Genomic DNA, 22,700 nt, shown 5'->3' with positions numbered 1-22,700 from the left:
TCTACATTGACGAGCTTGAGATAGTGATGCAGACACAGGGGGGTGTAGGTTGCTCTCTTGCAGGCACGTTGATCCAGATTTTGCTCTATGCAGATGACGTGGCTCTCTTGTCTTCCTCAGCAGAGGGGCTTCAGAGACACCTAGACGCACTACAGTCCTTTTGTGAGTCTCATGATTTGAAGGTCAACCTGGGTAAAACCAAGGTCATGATCTTCAATACATCTCGAGCCATCATGCGTCAGGAGCAGTTCACATTCGCGGGGTCATCTGTTGAGATAGTTTCATCATACACTTATCTTGGGGTTATCTTCTCCGGACCGAGCTTCACTATGAGACCCACGATGCAGGCACGCTTGAGTAGAGGGTATGCCTCACTGGCCAGGCTAGAGAGGCAGTGCTTCCGCTCACACTTTCAGGATCCACGCACCAAGGGGTTGCTTTTTGACTCCTTGGCTCGCCCAGCGGGGATGTACGGCAGTCCTTGTTGGGGACCAAACTTGTCGGAGACATAGTGGGCCCGTGTGGAGCGGCTACAGGTTCTCATGCTATCACGGATGATTCGTGGTAAGTCATCCGTTCCTCACCAGATCATTCAGGCTGAGTTTGGGTCACCCCCTTTACAGCTAGATGCTGTATTTCACGTCATCACATATCTGTACCGAGTTAGGGAATATGGGGATTATACCTCCGAGCGTAGCAGGCTACCATGGATAGCTTTATCCTCTTCTATGGCACTTGCAGCAGGAGGAGATCAGAGGTGCTGGTATGCACGTACAGAGAGATGGTTTGAGCGACTGGGGCTCCACATGGATAGACTACCTCCCTTCCAGTATAGCATGGATGCTCCGTTCTCTCCCCTCTTATCACACGAGGTCAACCAGGTTATCCGTGAAGATCTACTGCAGCTACACACTTTTCGGACCTGGTTGGAACCGAGTGAACTCCCCCAATGAAGCTTAGCTTCTACAGAGATCACTTCTTACATATCACAGCGGAGGGTTTCATTGACCCACCAGGATACACACAGATTCACCTACCCCACTCGATGAGGATCTCTCTTGGGCAGTTCCGGGTCTCTTCACACAGACTTCGCATCGAGAGCGGCAGAGCAGAGCGACTACCCAGGGAGCGGCGCATATGCACACTATGTGACATACTGGAGATTGAGAAAAAGGAGCATTTCATCTTCAGATGTCCTGTGTACTATGAGATCCCAGGACGTTTCCACTGCCTCTTCAGAGATAGTTATGGGATTTTAGCCCATTTCCTCTCCTACCCAGACCAGCGGTGTTTGACAGGTTTCGTTCATGAGGCACTTAGACACCACGAGAGGATACTCCGAGCACAGAGACAAGATCAGACTTCTTCCTCGGTTGATCCCTCTCAGAGCTCTATCACGGAGTTCTTTCAGCTAGATCACATGGATCCCAACGAGACGAGGCCTCGACATGACCGTGACCTGGAACCCGTGACCCGACAGCTCAAACAGAGGGTCGACACACAGATCACACTTGGAGAAATCCCCTCCTTGTTTAGAGTTGGAGCCCGACCGACGGGGGTCACAGTAGCCCTGGTTAGACATAGAGCTACGACCAAGAGATGTGCCAGGACCGCACCTCTGAGTGGCCAAGTCCAACTTTGCAAGAAGAAAGGTTCCCTACAAGGACAAGCCCCTAAACCAAAACCAAGTCAAGGAGGGAAGTCTAAGACTACTTCTCAAGCTTCTTTGACAAGTATTTTTGTTAATGATATTACTTGCCCTCTATTTTGTAATTGCACTTTTAATAATAAATTGTTTGGCCCTCGTGATCTTTTATGAGCTTATGAAGACGTGAGGGATCAACAAGTACACATTCTCAACAAGACGTGAGGGTGGGAGTGCCCAATGAAATTCGTCTTAAACGTTGTTGGGTCAATGTGCTTACTAGCCCAATGTTGCCACTAGGTCACCGCCTCACCCGTAAGATTAGGGGCTGCAAGCTGGACTTTGTCTTGCTCATCTTGAATCCACGCTAATAAAAAATGAGCTACAAACTGATGAATAGATTCCAAAATTGCTGAATGGTCACACTTACCATCATACTTAACAAAATTTGGAGTGGACCGAGTCAGTGGTGTTACCTTTGTCGATGACGAAGCTGTGGCGGTGACGGCTGTTGCACTCAAAGTTGGCTGCATAGTGGCTAACATCTGTTTGAGTTGGAGAAGCATCGCCTCTTGGTCTAGCTTTTGTTGCCTCTCTGCCTGGGTGAGCTCTGCGCGTCGCAGTGCCTCCTCATTTTTGCGTTCCAAACGCATCAACAAGAGCAATTTTTCGAAATCTGTGGTTCCTCTTTCTTCCAGCGGCTTTTCTGCTTCTTTTTCCTCCAGACGTTGTTTTGTCTGACCCAGTTGTCTTCTTCTTTCTTCTAGCTGGGATGAATGTTCTTCGAGTCACTGTAGAAGTACCCGATTCTGCTCTAGAAGGTTCGCCATCACTTCTTGAGCACTTGTAGAAGCGGATCTTGTTGGTAGTCTTTCTCCTCTTCAAAGTCTTGAAGTGTGAATCCTTTTCCTGACCCTTCCATAGCGCTTGATTGTGTGTCCTTTCCGGATCTCAACACAACCATACACTCGCAGTAGTCAAGATGGATACAAACCGAAGCTCTGATACCAATGTAGCATGCAACGGTAATCTAATCATGTAATTCACAGCAAGACCTTTAAACCTTTAGCGAGGAATTAGCGTTGTACACCATAGAGAGAGAAAGGAGATGAGAGTAGAGAGAGAGTAGAGTCGACAACCGATTGGGTCCCTATACCCACTGAGGGCCCCCTCCCCCAATCAGGGGAGAATTCGCTTTATACTTGGAAAACTGAGAAATACAAAGAACACTCTTCGAGAGAGCACGGAACACACTTCTGAAGAGCTCACTGTGCACACGTAGAGTAGACCCAAACACCTGAGAGGAAACGCCGACCAATACTAAGACCTTGATGCTGTCCACGACGATGTAGGACGCTTCTGCAAGGCAAGGGAGAGGCTTGTGCTACAAGGTGTCTGTGTGAGTGAGAGAGTGAAAGCTAGGAGTGATAGATCCTATAAGAGAGCTGAGAGATGACTGAAATAAAGAGCTGAGAATGAGCTGTGTAAAACTGTAAGAGATAACTGAAAAGAGCTGCTGAAACAGACCCCAAACCTTACTCCGTTCGCTGTCCCGACTCCCCGTCTGATGCGCTGCGTAAACACCTTCCTGGAGGGCTGAACTGATGCCAAAGGCTGAGGCTGGTCAGAGGGACACAGGGGTGACTGTCAGCCTGTTCAATGGGGGCTGAGGAGGAGCAGTAGAAGTTTGAAGTGCTGGGAGAACTGAATGAGGAAAGAGGGCCTAGAGACCCCCTATTTATAGGGCTTTTGGGGCTGGTTGGCTGGTCCCTTGGCCCCATAAAGGCAGAGGCCCCATAAATGGCAGCCCTAGGCCCCATAAATGCAGCCCTAGGCCCCATAAAGGCAGCCCTAGGCCCCATAAATGGCAGCCTAGGGAGGGGTGCAGGGTAGCCTATAAAGGCAACCCTTCCCCTCCCATTCTCTTCACTTGTTCCAGCCTTGAGGGGGCCCAAAAGGGCTCCTATCCTAGGCTGGACCTAAACCTATCCCTAAACCTAAGACAAAAACACTACCCTACCGTTCTCCAGTGGGTACTAGTGAACAAGGACTGATCTTCCGACTTGACCTAAGGCTGAGAGACTGACTTACGTAGCTTGTGCCTAACTATCCCTAGACAAGGACTCACAAAGGGGTCATAGCATACGACAAAATCTCCTATTAGGGAACTATTACGCACTTGTCGATGTAGCTAGTGTGTCACTTTGCACCCAAGTGCAGGGGTGCATGTGACAAGACGTGAGGGATCAACAAGTACATATTCTCTTTGATCCAGGCAGCTCTCACAATATTGTGAATTATGAGCTTGTGTAGAAGTTGGGGCTGACCACAACACCTATCTGTCACACCTACGAGGAAACGCAGGAGTGAGTTCTTAGAGGGGGAGTATTTCATGTGCATGGACCCTATCTAACGTGTGCTTTAGACGCACAAGACTAGCTCAGGAAGCCTGGGGAGGCTTGGGACTAGGCAAGTGATTCGCGGGTAAGTTGCAAGGACACAGATGGATTAGCGTAGTTCGAATTAGGCTTTCTGCTATTTTTAGCTGCACTCGGCTCGAGCCTATATAAGGAGCCCCAAGGGTTCAATTTTCAGTGCACAAGCTAGAAAGAAAGAAAGAAAGTTTATTAAGGTCTTTGGAAGACCGATGGGTCTATGAGACTGTAAAAATCATGATACAACAAACTGTGGTAGTGGAGCTACTAAACGACCATCCATACCAATGCAAAATGCAAAATGTCCATGGTCGACTATATATCAATCTCAGCATCATCATCATCAGCGGCAACAAGATATCAGGATGGATGAAGCAGTGGAGGCATGAAGTCGCAATAGAGTGTTGTCGACCACTCAGAGGTGCCGTCCTGGCACGTCTCCTGGTCGGCTCTGCGTCTGACCAGAACTATTGTGACCCGCACCTGCTTTCTAGCGTAGCCCAAGATCCAAGGCCCTTGGGACCACTTGGTGGTATGAGACGCTAGGATGGTTGGGATCTGGTTGGGGTATGTGCCAATAGCTCAGCTCGTGGCTCGGAGGGGATGTCCCAATACTCCAGTCTTTCCCTCGCGGATGTCATGGTTGGGTGGTGAGCTTGCTTGCACCCATCTATGTTGTTTCTATGGTCGATTCTGTGTGTTTGTTTGCAGATCTGGGATTCCAGGAGTATTGGAGGTTGTGTCGAGGTGGAACTACAGGGCTGCATAGACGCTAGTTTGGGAGGGCCAAAAGAGCCCTAGAACAGGTTGGCCGAAGGGCAAAACTGCTTGGGCCAATGGCAGCCTGCCACGTGGCCAGGCAGGGCCTGCAAAGGCATCAAAAAGTCCGCTGGAATAGGCTGGGGGATCGGCCAATTGGCCCCCACAAGTTGGTTGATTTGGGGGCTACGAGTCCACATGCAACGATCTCTACTGACAACTTGTCAAGGGTAAATTGCTCTCTATGCATGACTGTCCTGGATGTGTTGGAGATCATGACCTTGCTTTTACCAAGTTTAACCTTCAGATCATGTGTGCCACAAGAGGGGTGAATTGCATCCAACTATCGTTGGAGGCTCACACATTGCTTGCATAAAGGAAATCTGAACACAGAGCCAACAAAGTGTCTCGATAAAAGTCTCAAGCTCATCGATGTAGAGATCAAACAAAGTTGGTGACAATGGGCAACCCTGTTGTCAGTTGACCCCAAACATCCTCTTGATCTCCTCCATCCATCCTATAGCCATTGAAACCTTGCCTAAAACCCTCTCATAGAGTGCCATGATGACTAGCTAGACAATCTTCTGACCGTATCCCAAATCCTACAAGTGGTTGATGGAACAGGCCCGCAGCACTATGTCACAAGCCGTGCGGAAGTCCACAAAGCAGCAATAAACCTTCAGACTCCATGCTCCGCCCTCCTTAATGACACAATGCACCCACTGTGGAGGGAACCAAAGGTTCCTATCAATCTCTAAAAGGCTACTAATAAATCTAGGAAAACAAGAAAGTCATTGTCATTCCTAAAGAAATCCGATATTGTCTTCCTATCCATTTTGTGTTTATAAAATGTGTTCTTATTCCGTCAAGGAATTCTAGCAAGATTGTCTTTCAAGACACAAGCTCCCTTATATATCTACCATCATGTTTTTTAAATATCCCCATACTAAATCACTTACCAAGGAAAGACGCCGTGCAGATTGGTTACTAGCTGCATGTGATCCAAGGATGTCATGTGAAAGGTTGTATCCATATAGACCTGATTTTAGGACACCGTCCTCCTCCACCTAAGAAAAGACGGATGTCACTTGTTCAAATACAGCACAAAAAGCTATGGAGCAATAGTGTAAACGCAAAATGAGAAAGTATGCAATTGACTCATAAATGCTACCATCACTTTTCCATATGAACATATTAAACAAATATCACACACCGATGGGGAGGTAGAGAAGGAGAGGAGCTTGTACTAAAGTAGACATGAGAATATATCCTAAATCATGTAGCACACTGCACTTGTGTCACAACAATCAGCCTGGGTATTGCAATACCTCTCGCCATAATATATGCATGAATTCAATCTATAAAAGAGCGTTGCATAATATATCATGTGAAGCGAATCTTTATATATACTAGCCTATGTATGTATCGATTCGATATATAAAATTGTATATTAAATCATGCAACGCACTGAAGCATTAACAAACCAGTTTTGGTGGTGCATTACCTCTTAAAGTGATATCTGTAAATCTCCATTGTATCACTTCATAAAGCCAGTGGCGGCGTACGTCTTAAAGTGATATACATATGTATCCATTCTATGAATTGGCCTACAAGATTCACCTGATTGAGCCAGCGGCCGTGTAAGGACCATGGTCCTCAGTTCAAACTTGAGCAACGTAATTTGGTCACATTTAAAATCTCGATGTACCATAGTTACTGGAGGTTTCCTAGACGACGTATGCACACAATTGCTAAGTCTTTGTTGTGAGTTTTCATAAGTCCTTGTGCTGTCACGTCATACATACCTATGTGCATTTTCATTCTGTATATTTTGTGTGCCCAATTACTTTTGTCTGTGTGGATTTTTCTATGTTGACACAAGTTCTACACAACCCCCCTGTTCATAGTTTTCTCGATGTGTATATTAGCACCGTGCATGCATGATCTCATAAATGAGATGGGGCTGGTCTAATTGAATGGTGGGTCCCTCGTCAAAGGCCCAACTAGCTATTTAGATCCCAACGTACATGTAAGAATGTAAGGCACTTAGCCAAATCGTATCATTTTCATCAATGCTATCCTGTCAATTGCACCTTTAGGACTCGCACTTGGTCATGGGCATGAGCATATGTTGGTAGACATTGTTAGAATATAGAGACTTGCTTGCTACAGCCAAACCAGCGCAGCAGACATGTTGGCACAAATTATTAACACTCAAGATTACACTCAATACATCCACAGAAAAATAAATCAAGAGCATTTACAGAGCTAAAATATCATGCAGCTAAGTAAACAGCCAAAAGTTACATATATATGACATCCACAATAGGAGAGATCAAGTATACAACATGGGCCTCAACTGTACCTCACATCTGCAGCAGATCCATCACCAGCCATTTGGCTAAGTTTGAGGGCCTCAGCAGCCACTGCGAGATCTCCTAGTGGACGCATACATTGACACTAGATCCTCCTTATATCAAGGAGGGAGGACCAGTCTGTTAAACAGACCCCTCAAGCTGGCTAAGTCGGCCTGTAATAGAATCCCAACCAGATTCGTTGGCCCACCTGACCAAGTCTGTAACTACACCCGACCTGATCAGTGGTGTAGCCCCAACTGTGGCCTATATAACACCCCATACCCTAGCATATACGCAGGGCCTTTCTAGCCACTCAAAAGAATCCCTGTTTGGGGCCATGGAGAGCACCATTGTAGATCTACTTCATGACAGTCCCACATGGACCGTTCAGCCACAACCATGGGTCCAACGAAATCCAACAATAGTCCCTCTGCTGCAAATGTGGCAGCCAGTTATGCTGAATTTGATCTTTGGTTGTACCAGAAAACTATTGAGTGAAGTAGTAGTGCCATCTATCAAATGCAATTTCTTTTGACCCTTGTGATTTTTCTTGACATAGGCAAGAAGATGGAAGAAATGAATCACCGGGTCAAAAACTTGTTGTAGCATTGATGCATATCCTCAAGTGAAAAAGTGCTTTTAGGTTGATGAAAATTTCCAGAGTATCTTGCTCTTTGAAATCCACAAAAAATTCCACATTACCGGCATCAACTACATCTGAAGGAAAGATATCCACCCGTAGCTCGAAAGTCAAAGACGCAACAACCGGAGAGGGTAGCTGAGGCTCAACTCCAACCAAGGGAGACTGCTGAACTAAAAAGGGCTCTTAGGAATCAGAGCCGGGAACGGGTTGACAAAGGAGTCGAAGGAGACAATGAGATCAACTGTTTTCCTTGAGGGTGGACGCGTCTCCATTCTTTTTTATTCCTTGGCTGCAGCACCTTATCTGACTAGAGAGGAGTAGAAACCCGAGGGATGGACAAAGAGCCCTTACATTGGCAGATGGACATGAGTTTAAGGGGCATGTTCGAGCAAAATGACCAAGCCGACGACACTTGTTTGGAAAAGAAGCAAAAGATAAAGGAATTCGAAAAGGATGCTCCAAACCATAATATATATCCAGACATGAAGGTACGGGTTGCTCCATAACCCACAAAATGCAAATTCAGATATCTTTGCTGAAGACTGAAAATTTCCGCTTCGGAAGATGCAACACTCTCCCCAAAAGAGCTGCAATAGAAGAAATGTGTGGGAGCAGAGGCACTGGCAAGGCTTTTAGGATGACCCAGACCGGACAATAATGCATGAGTTTTTGAGCCAGGTCAAAAAGAGGGTCCCAAGCCATAACATAAGCAAAATATCGAATTTATGAGTCTTGTCATGCTGAGCGGATGTACAAAGCTGAGCAGCCTGCTTTTGTTTGCCAAAACATTGTAGTGGAGAAGATCGAACCGAAGCAGGAGACTAAAAGTAAACGGTGCCTGTGGAACGACCTTGACAGGATTGGGCGGATCGACAGGGTTGAAGGATGGAAACAAATTTATGGAAGGGAACGATTGTGATGAGACTAAGCGGATCAATAGGGTTGAAGGCTAGAGACGAGTTTACAGCGAAACAAATCGAGATAAAACCATAGAGTCGTTGAAGCGCTAACAGTTTTCAGATCTGGCTGTAGATAAAGGTTGGGACGGAAAAGGCAACGATGGAGCAAAGACATCCTCAGTGCCAATGCTATTGAGGCAATTTTGTTGAGCGCTCCTATGGTTGGGCTTGGACCTATGGCCGAGACCCTGGCCTTCTATATGGCGGATCATAGGTTGCACATGAAATGTCTTCTAAACGGGCTCAAGTGGTATGGGAAGCATGGGTTAGATGTGGATCTATGGAGAAGTCGAGCTATAGCCCACGCTTAGAGGTGGATGGGAGGATCAAGACTGCCTGCGCTTGATTCTGGTCAATTGATATCAAGATCTCTGGTTAGTGATAGGATCCTTGAGCATTGATTTGGGAGTTTCTGTTAGAAACCCACCAACAGAGGGTATGCACAACGGAAGACTGATAGAATAGCCCAGGAGCTCACACAGTGTGGTGTGGGGTGTGGAATCACAAGCTTCTTAACTTAATGTGCATCAGATAGATCTGCAGACTCATCAATAGACAATGAGCCAACCAAATATAGAAACCACCAAAATAATATATTTCCGTCCAAAGCTATGGGCACAATACAAAAGAGAGAGATCCAGGTCCCACCAATGGTGTGGTCCTCTGATCTTACCACAAGGTACTCCTTTATGCCGACTATCTCTAGACTTGAGCCCACATGCTCCACCTGGAGTGTAAGTAGACTTTGCGTCTAGATCCCTTCGACCTTGCTGTCTATAATGAAGGGGAAAAAGAGGCCAAGTTAGAGGCCCTTTAGGGAAAAAATGTGGAGGGACTATATAAGTCTCAATCCACCCCCTACGATGTACCTTTTGATGTGACATCTAATCCTATCTACTCTCCCTCCCTTCTTCCTGCCTACGCTCACTCACTCTCCCTCTCTCTTCCCTACTCCCTCTCAATCTCTCCCTCTCTTTCCTACCTCATTCTCTCTCTCCTGCCCTTTCCTCTCCCTCTTCCCCTCTCTCTCTCTCCCTTCTGCTCCTCTATCCCCCTTTCTCCAAATCTGTCCTACCCCCTTCTCTACATTGGTATCAGAGCTATGACTCTGGCCATAGACTGCACGCAATAGGGGCTCGCCAGCAATGCATCGCAGTTGCAGCAGTGCTAACAAACAAACCAAAGGGAAGCAGCGCTACAGGACGTTGTACAAGTGGAGCGTGGAGTAGAAGGGACAACTGATCCACCTATCCCTTTGCCAAGCCAAATCAAAGGAGACATATCTGATGAGCTAGAAGAGCTTGAACTAGAACGACGCTCTAGAAGGACATCTTAGAGAACTAGCCTCTCCTTCAACCGAACAAAGCATGGCTAGCAGGAACTTTCACGAGCCTACCTGTCGACAAATCTTCGTCTTCGCAACTAGCGACGAACTAAGCCATCAACGAATCAACAAACTAAGCTATCAAGCTAAGCAGCAGCGTGCCTGACGACCAACGCTGCTCCGTCTAGAGCTGCCCAACCAAAGCACCTCCTAAATGCTACACCTAAAGTGACGAACAGCCCCCCCGACCCGCTATCCGGATGACCTTAGTCACACAGCCCGAATTCGCCCGCGCCACCTGCTCCGCCGCTTCGTTGCACCTCGTGTCGCCAATGGCCGTTGCTTAGCCACGCCACGCTCCTCAGTCCCGTCGTCACTGCTCCAGCTCCCCCGCCATCCCTGCTTCCCTTAGCCAACCACGCCATGCCCCGCCCCCCCTGCCCCGCCGCGTCGCCATCGTCATTTACCCTGCAAAAAAAAACCTTAGCCTTTCTTCTTTCCTAAGGTTCAATATTCAGGGTTAGTTGGGTCAGGTTAGGTCTGGCTAGTTTGGTTAGGTTTAGTTAGTGGATTTAGTTAGGTTAGTAGATTGGGTTAGGTTAGGTTTAGTCAGTTAGGTTTAGTTAGTTTAGCTCTAGGTTAGGTTAGTACTAACTAAGGTTAAACGCTAGGTTAGATTGGTCTAAGACACTGTCTTAATAGTCCTAAAGGTCCTAGGTTAGAGCTGTCCTAGGTGACTTAGGACCCCTTTCCTCAAAAAACAAAAAACAAAGAAAAACAAAAACCTCACAATTCCAGCCTCTTTTAGGGGCTTTCCACAGCCCTATTTGGGCTCATTTGGACCCCATTTTCGAAGCTTCTTCGACGACCCTTCTTCCGAGCCTCTCCATCAACATTTTCGTGCTGAGAAGAGGACTCTCCTCTCTCCCAGGGGTGTGGGCTGCCATATAAACCCAAGCCAACTCCAGGCATACTCGTTGGTGCGGTGAAGGGAGCACTAGCCAAATGCACACCAATGGGTCGGCCCAAAACAGACGGCTCAGCCTGCATAGATGCAGAAAGCTGAGAGCCAAAAGATGGCCTAACATCCTGCAAGAAGGTGCTCTATGGCACAGAAAATGCATCATCTATGTCCAGATAATCCCCAAGCTGGGGTACATGCAATGGTCTAGAAGATTGATGCTCATAGGCACGACGGGCATCTGCCATAAAACCTCTGCGTGGAGCAAACAAAGCATCCTGACTGTCTGAATGGTCCCCTTGCTGGGGTGTGGGCTGCTTACCCTTATCCAGCATAGCAATGGCAGATGTGATCTGCTAACCAATTTGATGTCCCATCTGGACAAAAGCGGTATCCTCCATAGCCATGGCTGTGGTAAGCTACTGGCTGAACTCTGTCCTATCTAGCGGAAAGCACCTTGGAGCATAGAGGAAAGGGCATCCAGAAACTACGTCTACGCTGCCTGTACTTCCCGGGATACAAGAGAGAGAGGCTGAGTGGAAGGAACCTCTGCAGGCACTTGCTCATACTGAGCAATCTCATCAGTGTCATGCAATATATCCTTAGGGACACGCTTCGGTGCCATGGTGACTGGCTCTGGAGAGAGGAGCTCGAATGTAGACAAGGAGAAATGGATAACAAAACCCTGCGTAATGAGCACCTGAGAGGTATGCCATCATTTTGGAGAGATGCATTTGGCAGAGAGACCCAGCCCGGGGTTCATGCACCTATCGCTCCGCCAACAAGCACATATAGCCAAACGCAGCCAGTGCATCACATGGCAGCAGCTTCCACGTAGCACTGGTGGGCAGGTGGTGGGCAGCAAGCCACTTTTGATGACATGTTGGCACATTCTTTGCGTTCATACAGGGCCCTACCTAAGGCCATCAAACTTGAGATGCCCTTCTCCGATTATGTGAACCTCAAGCGTGATGATGCCCGCATTCAAAGGGGACACTCACACTCCCAATGAGTTGGAGGAGTGGCTCACGAAGCTGGAAGACTATTTCTGCTTCTACCCCAAGTCTGAGGAGGAGCGCATAATTTTTGTAGGTATGGATATGCAAGACTATGCCCACACATGGTGGCAATACATGAGGGATTCGCCTTAAAAACCAACCACTTGGAGGGGTTTCAAAGAATCAATGGTCACTACATTTGTATCTCCACTTGTATTGGATCAATACTTGGCTGAATTTTATGCCTTGTCACAGACCAGTACGGTCCAAGAGTACTTGCAGCGCTTTTGGAGGCTTTCCCTATTTGTGCAGGACATATCTAAAAAGGGAAAGCTGTTGCATTTCATCCATGGGTTAAATTCTTCTCTCGCTGCAGATGTGAAGGCACACAACCCTCAAGCAATTGAGAGGGCAGCTCAGCTTGCACAAGTATTTGAGCCCAAATATGTTGGCAAGCATAGAAATGCCATGGGCAGCTCGCATGCTACGGGGTATGACGCTGAGTCGAAGTCTAAGTTTGCTGAGTGGACTGACAAGAAATCTGCGGCAGCACCATTTCCTCGCTTTCCTACTGTCTTGGGTAGTAAGATGCCGTATGTCATGCCTTACAGGTATCCTGATGCCAAGCCTGGAGGCAAGCCTACTGCTGGAAATGAGCAGGCTGAGATAAAACAGCATACACGGGCAATAATGGACAGCAGAAAGAAGGCCAACTTATGTTTTAAATGTGGCGAGAAATGGACTCATGAGCACACGAATGTGTGCAAGATGCGCAACAGTGGTACTGCCAAGCTCAGCATGATCATTGACCTCTCAGATGACGAGGAATTGTTTGATGCCCCAGGTTCTTTGGATACGTCTCAGGATGAGATAGCAAATACACATGATGCAGATGAGGCTCCTGACAGTGGAGCCACGAAGGGCACTGACTTTCCTTTTGATCCGGGTGTTGCTGCTGCGCATGACACTCATGCTTCGCATTCGTATGAGATTCTGCCCACTGGTGGCATGAGAGGCCGTAGGCCAACACTCTTTTGTGGAGCATCACGATGCAATACCTTTTTATGCACGTGAGGATGCAGGTGGTAATGCTCCTATGAACGAGGATGAGGTTTATTGGGATGCCCAGCCAACACTTTATACTATTTCCATGCATGCCCTGATGGGTGGCAAAAGTGTTGATACTATCAGATTAACAGGCATGATTAATGGCAGGATTGTGCATGTGTTGGTGGACAGCGGTGGCACCCACAGTTTTGTTAACTGCAAGACTTTACAGAGGGTGGGACTGATTGCTACTAAGATAAACCATGGGCTGAGAGTAGAAGTGGCCAATCGACAGCATATGATCAGTAGATCTTGTTGCCAAGATGCAAGGATGACTATACATTTGCACGTGATCTCTTGGCACTTGACATGGGCCCAATAGATGTTGCCTGGGCATGTTGCCTGGGCTGTGATTGGTTGCAATCACTGGGCAAAATAAGCATGGATTTCAATGCCTTAACACTCAGCTTGTCCACAAGGATGGATCAGTTACATTACATGGTATTGCAGCTCCTAAATTGCAGGTCATTTCGGCAAGGCAGTTGGCCAGAGAGCTCAAGAGGGACAGCGCCATATATGCATTAAATGTGTCAATAACTAAAGAGGGTGGCACTCCCCGTGTTGATGATTGTGATATGCAGAGATTGCTCTCAGAGTTTGCAGATGTGTTTGCTGATTTGCCATCACAGTTGCCTCCGAGAAGAGATGTAGATCATGCCATAGTCCTGGAACCTGGCAATAAGCCAATCAATAAGGCCCCATACCAACTCTCTAAGGTAGAACGGGAAGAAGTGGCAACTCAAGTGAGGGACTTACATCCCCTGTGCTCTTGGTAAAAAAGAAGGATGGTTCTTACCGTATGTGCATTGACTACAGAGACTTGAATAAGGTCACCATCAAAAACAGGTTTCCAATTCCCAGGATAGATGACCTGTTGGATGAACTCAAGGGTGCTCAATTTTTCACTAAGATTGATTTGAGGTCCGGCTATCATCAGATTAGAATGAAAGCTGGGGATGAGCACAAGACAGCCTTTCGCACAGAGAGTTCAGGGTGATGCCTTTTGGATTGACCAATGCACCAGCTACCTTCCAGGCACTCATGAACAAGATTTTGCAGCCTCTCCTTTTCAAATATGTGCTGGTATTTTTTGATGACATCCTCATTTACAGCAAGGATATGCAGGAGCACATCAGACATGTAAAGCAAGTGCTGGAAATTTTGAGGTTGCATCAGCTTTATGCTAAATCCAGCAAATGCACTTTTATGGCACCACAGATTGAGTACCTTGGTCACATTGTGAGCAAGGATGGCATTCAAATGGATCCTGCAAAGGTGAAATGCATTGAGGATTGGCCGCAGCCACGCAACCCTACTCAGTTGAGGGGATTTCTACGTCTTGCTTCCTTCTACAGGCGCTTTATTTGCAAGTTTGCCAAGAGGGCAACCCCTCTGACAGACGTTTTAAAGAAGGATGCTTTTATGTGGTCTACAGATGCACACCTCAAATTCGCCCTCACTCACGCTCCAGTGTTGGTATGCCCTGATTTTTCACGTACTTTCATTGTGGAGAAAGATGCCAGTGGGAAAGGATTAGGGGCTATGCTAAGACAGGAACATGGGGTAATTGCTTTTGAAAGCAGGAAATTGGATGCCAAGGAACTAGATTATCATGTGTATGATCAGGAAATGTTGGCTATCCTCCATGCTTTCAAAAAATGGCACCACTACCTGTACGGTAGCAAAATCAAGGTTAAGACACATCATAGGACACTCAGGTATTTCCTTACGCAGCCCAACTTGTCAATGAAGCAGAAGAGGTGGCTGGCTAAGGTTCAGTCTTATGATTTCGACATCCAGTATAGAAAAGGGAAAGAAAACGTGGTTGCAGGTGCCTTATCCTATATGTGGGCTTGCAGTTTGTCTGCCATTTCTACCATCTACCAGGAGTGGATGCATGGTATTCAGGAAGAATACATGCAGGATTCTAAGGCAGCTTCCATATTTGTGGAGTTACACAAGCCATCGAGCAAGGGGCATGCTGAATTTAAGCTGCATAATGGGCTGTTGTGTTGCAAGGACAGAATTATTCAAAGTACCGACTGCTGGTCTTACAGGAAATGCACTCATCTCCTCTGGCAGGACATGCAGGTATTACTAAGACATATGAAAAGGTCAAACAGAGCTTTATCTGGGATGGCTTGTGGCGGGATGTAGTTAAATTTGTCAGTGAATGTTCGCCCTGCTAGCAAAATAAAGTGGACAGCCGTTTACCCGCGGGTCTCTTGCAGCCATTACCTATTCCAGAAGGCAAATGGACTCAGATTGCTATGGATTTCATCACAGGGTTGCCTTCCATAGAGTGGGGATGGGATAGCATTTTTGTGGTGGTTGACAAAATGACAAAGCAGGCCCATTTCATACCCACTAAGACCCATTATTCAGCATCACAAGTTGCTTGGCAGTTCATCGAGCATGTTTTTAAGCATCATGATTTCCCTCGGGAGATTGTCAGCGACAGAGATGCAAAATTTATGGGTCACTTTTGGCAGGAATTATTTACAGCAATGGGTACTTCTCTTACACATAGCACTGCTTACCACCCTGAGATGGATGGACAATCAGAAAGGGTGAATAAATGGCTGGAGGAGTATTTGAGGCATTTCTGTCATGACACACAGAAGTCTTGGGATAAGTGGTTAGCACTTGCTGAATTTTGTTACAACAGTACCAAGCACATCTCTATTGGCATGAGCCCGTTCGAGGCTATGTATGGATGCGCACTGGGTATGCCATCTTTAGTTGCAGACATGGCTGTGAAAAATCAGCAAGCAAGAAATGACTTGGAGAGTATGGATGCCCTTCTGCAATTGGCTAAAAAGAAAATGCAAGATGCCCAAGCCAAGCAGAAGAAGTATGCGGATGAACACAAGAGGTATCTGTCTTTTGAAGACGGGATTTATGTGCACTTATGCCTCCATAAGAACCGTTATGCCTTGCTGAAGGGTAACACCAACACGAAGCTTACTCACCGGTATTACGGTCCCTACAGGATCATCCGCAAAGTTGGCGAGGTGGCGTATGAGTTGGAGCTACCTAGGACCTCTAGGATTCATAATGTTTTCCATGTGTCCTTACTGAAGCCACATATCGGACAGCATGTCCAAGTCCTTCCTGAGCTACCATCTATGGACGAGGAGGGCCACATACTCTATGTTCCGGAGTGCATCATGGGTTTCAGGGATCACGTACTCCGAAACGAAGTTTACACCAAGTATCTTATCAAGTGGCAGGGACTCCCTAAGGATGAGAACTCATGGAAGCCAAAGAGCATTGTCCAGGACAACCCCTATCTCCTACCGGGCTGATTATTATTTGCTCTTTGCTGCACCTGTTTAACAGCCCACATATGAAATTTTGAGGGCAAAATTCTATGGGAAGGGATGGCTGTAATGAAGGGGAAAAAGAGGCCAAGTTAGAGGCCCTTTAGGGGGGAAATGTGGAGGGACTATATAAGTCTCCATCCACCCCCTACTATGTACCTTTTGATGTGACATCTAATCCTATCTACTCTCCCTTCCTTCTTCCTACCTACGCTCACTCACTCTCCCTCTCTCTTCCCTACTCCCTCTCAATCTCGCCCTCTCTTTCCTACCTCATTCTCTCCCTCTTCCCCTCTCTCTCTCTCCCTCTTCCCCTCTCTCTCTCTCCCTTCTGCTCCTCTATCCGCCTTTCTCCAAATCCGTCCTACCCCCTTCTCTACACTGTCTTTGCACCAGCCTAGGTGGGCAGCACTCTGAGCTAGGTGTGCAGCTCTACAGCCCACTTGTCTCCTCCTGGATAGAGGCCAACAGGTGGCTGTTCTGCTGCTCCTTCTCCCTGAACTGCTGCTCCAAGCGATGATTTATGAGGGCACAAGGCCCTCCCTTTTATAGGCCCAGAGGGCTGGCCAACCAACAGACCCAGCAGGCCCAAAATGGCCGACCTGCTGGTCGGTCATTCTGCCCCCTCTGGCCTGCAAAATGTGCCCCTTCTGGGGCTCAAAACAAGGGCCCTCTTGGCCGACAAAACTAGGGCATGAGCCCTCGTTTCAAGGCAAGGGCCCAGCCCCTAGGTCTGCCCTATATAAGGCCTGATTGGCTGCCTCCAAGCAGCCCAACCAGCCTCTCTCCTGGCCGACCCATGTGCTGGTCTGTCCCACCTCTGCTGCGCCCTTTCTTGGCTCCCTGATCTGCCCACACGTGTGTGCCTCAGCTTCGTACTGTTCCGTACTACTGCTGACGTCATCCGTGAGCTCATAGCCTCTTCTCTTGGGTCCCTGCTGCTGTCCTCTGCTTCGCCTTATGCTACTGCTGTTCAGCCAGGTCTCCCTCCCCCACGCTCTCCTCATATGGGGGCTTACAGATGGGGAGGTAACCTTTCCAACAGTTTCATCATACTTACTAGAAGTCAATTATCCAATAGAAAGTATGAGGGCATTCGTGGATGATCTTGACAAGAATGATCAGAAGTATGTGATGATCATAGATCCTCGTGAAAGCCTAACGTCCGCAGATCTTGGTGTTCAATTGCATAAGGCCTTGTTTGCTGTTATCACAGGATTTCTCACTCAATCTGGACCTTTGCAAAATTATCAAGTACGAATCCCACTACAGCACCTATCAGCACGGCATCGAGAAGAACATCTTCCTCAAGCAGGCTAATGGCAACATCTACCTTGGCCAAGCCTGGCCAGGTCTTGTTCTAACCCTAATTGCTTGCATCCAAACATCAATTTGTTTTGGACAACAAAGATCTCCAACTTCCACATCATTCCTTCAGATGGCCTTTGGCCCGGACATAAATAAAGTTCGCAACTTTTCTCCGGCTGGGGTTGCACCTTGCTGCTTGACACTGCCTGCCCCATTCCAAACGCGATCAAACGACCTGCTATATCAAATGCAATAGACAAAGTGCTACTTGTTGAATGCAATATACAAAGTGCTATGTGCTGAATGTAACGTCCCGAGAAAGGGTACATTCCTTGATCTTATAATATTTGGAGAGGAAGCGTGCCAACTCTTCTCCATACAAACATGTGGCTATGTGCTGAAACAAAGTGCAATGTGCTAAATGCAAAATGCTATGTGCTGAATTCAAAATGCTATTCGATTATCAAATACCATAGCATGTGCTTTCAAAATTATAGCTGCCTTCCTGGATCTAGTTTTCACCCTTGCAAACTAGCTTTTCTTTGCCTTTTTAAACAGCTGCATGTGAATGTAATTTTGACATCCAATTGAGACACATTCCATCAATTGATGGTTCAATGACACAAAAAATCTGATTGAATCAATCTTAGCTACTGGAGCATATACCTTTGTAAGACTAGAATATATCCAATCGTACAAATTCAGATTTTTGTTGTTCTAAAGTCTGAAATTTTTTAGCTGTCGGGGCTTCTGCACCTGCATAACATATTTCGATGTAGTTGAACAGCTGATCAATTTAGTTACTAGAGCATATATTTCTTCAGAATCTTCTCCATATTGCTGTGCATATCGTGTGCAACAAGTCTTGGTTGTCTGCTATCAAAAGTTTCTGCCCTAAGGGGCGAATCATAGAAAAAACTAAGGAGATCTATGAGCTGCACATGTGGCAGCCTGTGTGCTACCCAGATGCCAGCCTGGTCTCTCCCTCCAGCCCAAAGCTCTTTTTATTTGGAGGTTTACAAGCAGGAACTTAACCCATATACCTTCTCAATGAGTCATTATGAGCCGTAACCGACTCTTTGAACTGCTCCCTGGAAAAGAGCACTCAGGAACACATCCAGCACATCCACCATGTCTGGTCCAAACACCCATACGGCATCATCCAGCATCCGCTTCTGATGGCGCAATCTACATCATCTAGAAACCAGCCATCTTGAGCCATGCTGAGTAACTGGTCCATGATGTCACCCTCCACGTGGTAGCACCCATCTGACAGATCCCTTCATGGAAATTACCATCCAAAAACTCTAACCATCTCTGAATGAATGCTCCTTGAGCAATCCTCAGGTTGGGATCTTTGGTCTTCCAAAGGTCCAACCATACTCTCCACTTCTGGCTCTCTTGTCTCCAACACACAGTGTTTTACAAAGTCTGCTCTGTGAATCTCAATATCTAACATTCTGCAGCTTGATCTCTTTGACAACTAACCGTGACAGCTTCGTGAGGCTCCTCAAAAGTGAGTGGCTTGGAGCTTCAATAGTTGGTTATTCACCAAACCCCTGAAATACTAACTCATTTGTGTCGACCTTCTGACCTGTAGTTTCTATATATACCTTTGTAAGACTAGAATAAGTCCAATCATACAAATTTAGAATTTTTTGTTGTAGTTTCTAGTTGATCCCTGATAACCTTGACCTTAATCACATGCCCAGTCACCAAACCTCTTTCCTCCATCTTCATTGTATTCAACTGATTTTGGAGCATAATAGTATTGTTTGCTTGTATAAGCCTTTCAGTATGGTTCCAGGCCTCCTCTGAAGTATCTGTCAAATCGATGTGCGCGATCACTCCATCTATCGTCGTGGCAATGATGGAAGATAATGCCGCCTCATCTTCCTCCTCCCACTCTTCTACCTCTATTGGGTACCTCTATTGGGTCAGCTAGTTTCAATACCTTACCCGAGGCATCCACTTGATCCTTGGGTTTCAATTATGCACCTGTTGCCACCTGTTTCAATTGGAAAGAAAACTGACACATGGTACATTCTACTCACCCTTACTTTTCTTGAAGCACACCCTCTACGTTGCCCTCACTCCCATGTCGATCTGTGGATCCTTGGAGCTTAACCACTTTTCTCAGCTCTTACACCTATGAATTGTAAAGCTGGCTCTGACACATGAGAAATCTAAGCATGTACCTCTAGTTCATATCCTGGATTCGCACCATGTTAGAACATGCCGCGGAAAATAAATCATCCGCGAGACCACACCTGAGAAAATTCCAGACCCTACTCGAAATGTGCTCACACATGTAAATGAATACCACGCTCAGATCTGAGATGGACAGCAAGATGTGGCAACCAAAATATCGAATACAGATGTCCACTGAAAGGACCAAAACATAGATACAAAAGTCTGCTCATTATCCTCACTACATCGACCGCGGGATGCTGCTGCACTAGTGTTAGATCTGAGGTCACATACTATTGCCCTATCACGGCTCATTCCTGTTGCGTGCCTCTCCTATGAGGTCTTTATAAGCTAGGAAGGAGCCCAAAAACCTCCATCACCACCCTTTCTTCCCTGCGGTGATCTGCTCACTAGGCGAGCCTTCCACGTAGGTTAAGTAGGGTCAGAAGATGCATTCAGCTCAGCCCATTGCACACTGCAAGGAGGCCACTCAGGAATGCACCAAAGGCACTAAAGAGTTCCAGCAGAAGTGCGGCAGCAAGTGGTAAAGAATCCAGCCCTTGTACCATCAGGACTGCATCTGGGAATTAGAGAAGGTGAAGACAGCTTTTCCAGCTGGGTGCAGCAAAGGCATCAGATCCAGCAGCAAACAGGTCCGCCCTAACGGTAGGATCAAAATTAAAACCTAGAAGGAAATCAGTGAGCTGCGCATTTGGCAGCCTGTGTACTGTTCACATGGCAGCTCTCTCTCCCTCCATGTCCCCCTATTTCTCTAGAGTCTCCCCCATGCTCTCCTCAGTTGGGGATTTGCAAGCAGGCAGTTGACCCATATATACTGACAGTGGAGGATTCTGGGATTTCAAGACCGTTAGTTGTATTTAGGTAGGTGTGTAAGGGACCGTTATTGTCAATCTTAGTGAGCACATCTTTAGGTAGAGATTTAACTGTTATTAACCAATAGCATGTACAAATGAATCGCGTGCAAAAAGAAGCCGACCTTAATAGAAGTGCCATCATCTGAAGGGCTAAAAAGAGATGCGTAGTATGCAGGATTATAAATGGAGCCACCAAGAACTTCGTCACCGAGAGATGACTGACGAGTTGTAGTGCGAGGACTGGACGTAGGAGTGGAAAATCCAAAAGCCCCAATTCTGCCCTCCAGATCCAGAGGCTGATAGAAACCTCCATGGTCGGAAGTTGCACCCAGCCTGTACATCTGTAACCACACGAAGGCAGACAGAAATCGTACAAGAAGCCCTGCTATTTGCATCCAAAGCACAAGCTGTAGAGAGAAGGTTGTAAACTTTCCAACGTCAACCTGGGACGGCATTTGCCTGCATATCAAGAGAGAGAACCACTTTGAAAAAAGATTCATAAATAAGAATCTATTACTTGGCAAAGTTCGAACAGCGGTAGATTTCAATAAGAAACTAAAAGTTGCATACAACGTAACAGGTGCACGACAAACCAGAATCCCATGCAACGAATGAAGCTGGGACTTACCGTATCTCGACCGAAAATAGAACGAACCAAGCGATATCGAGAAAGAGCGCGCAAACAAGCAAAACCCCATACGTCCGGCCTAGCGCTTGGCTCCCACTCTCAATTGCAACGAGAGCAAATAGGGCAATAGCCAAATTCGCCAGAAGGATCCCCGTGTAGGAGGCACCCAATGAGCCAATCAAGGCGCATCCTATCTGCAAAAAATGTCGCCAAAGCAATGTAATCTTGAGGATTGCAAACTGACAAAGCAGATGTTCGAAGAAGCGAAGCACACAGGAGCACCTGCAGGTAGAGCAGCAGAACGGCAAGGGATTGCAGGTTATCGTAGGCCTGAAACCATGCCCTGATCTTTGCTCGGGCTATCGAGCACAGCATATTCTCGCCCTCTCGCTCGAAAGCGCCCGGCGATGCAGCATAAACAACCACAATGGGATGCGCATGCAGCTCCAACAATCTTGTTATCTATCAAAAGCATCCAAGAGCGAACTCCGTGTGCCGCGATCACAGGTTACTTACCCAGAGCGGATTGGCAAGAAAAACGGGACGTCTCCTCCCGATTCTTGGAAAGCACTGCTTTAGCCTACATCATCCTCTTCCTTGCTGCTGCAAAGCTGTTCATGCGAAGGACTTCTATAGCTGACCTGCTGAAACATCTCTGAATTCTCCTCCCCTTCTGCTGCCGCTGCAATTTCACAAAACAAAATCAACGCAGCCACTACCTCACATCGCGCTCCGTCCCTGAACAAAATCGGTCATCCATCTGCGTCTCACGAGGTCGCAATAGCAACAGCTGCCTCGCCCGCATTTGCAATTTCTTGTTCGGTGACCTTCTTCAAATGCTCCTCCTCGATTTCTCTGCGATGTCGCATACATGCAGCTGCCAAAGAAGCTTACTTTACGCCGTCAAAAATGTGTTTGTCTAATCATTAATCTGCAACGCTCATGTGAGTGCTTATTTCTCGTTCTTCAAAGTTCACTCTCATGTGACTTGATTATTGATACTATTATATTGCATTTCCTCTTATGGTCATTTTGGACATCAAGTCCACATTTATGAGGACCCTTGGATATAGTAGAATATGCTCGAACTATGCCTACTCAGGCTGGGTTCACACCACCACTAGTGAGGCTCTGCCCGGTAAAGAATTCTTTGTTGTCATGAAGTCTTGTGGATCGGAAAGAATTTTG

The 22,700-nt window shown here is 46.9% G+C and overlaps 1 protein-coding gene across 3 annotated transcripts in view; it reads right to left on the bottom strand.

Moving 5' to 3' along the window:
- LOC147900534 (uncharacterized) overlaps window positions 1-22,398 on the bottom strand; it is a 46,039-nt gene extending 23,641 nt beyond the window's left edge. For 2 of the 3 annotated variants that reach the window (XM_087376929.1, XM_087376930.1), the window contains exons 1-4: window positions 21,795-22,398; window positions 21,513-21,706; window positions 21,007-21,343; window positions 5,799-5,906 (exon numbers count right to left, since the gene is read on the bottom strand). In XM_087376929.1, the coding sequence (XP_087233055.1) occupies window positions 5,799-5,906; window positions 21,007-21,343; window positions 21,513-21,706; window positions 21,795-21,887 (732 nt within the window). In that variant the 5' untranslated portion in view covers window positions 21,888-22,398. The remainder of the gene's footprint in view (window positions 1-5,798; window positions 5,907-21,006; window positions 21,344-21,512; window positions 21,707-21,794) is intronic. The other variant, XM_087376931.1, reaches the window with a different exon arrangement.
- Window positions 22,399-22,700: the final 302 nt, after the last annotated feature.

This window comes from Dipteris shenzhenensis, chromosome 7 (assembly GCF_047967505.1).
Source record: "Dipteris shenzhenensis isolate YYH24624 ecotype China chromosome 7, Dip_SZ_1.0, whole genome shotgun sequence".
NCBI classification, from domain to species: domain Eukaryota; kingdom Viridiplantae; phylum Streptophyta; class Polypodiopsida; order Gleicheniales; family Dipteridaceae; genus Dipteris; species Dipteris shenzhenensis.
Note: the sequence above shows the minus strand (reverse complement) of the source record. Positions and strands in the feature narration are given on the sequence as shown.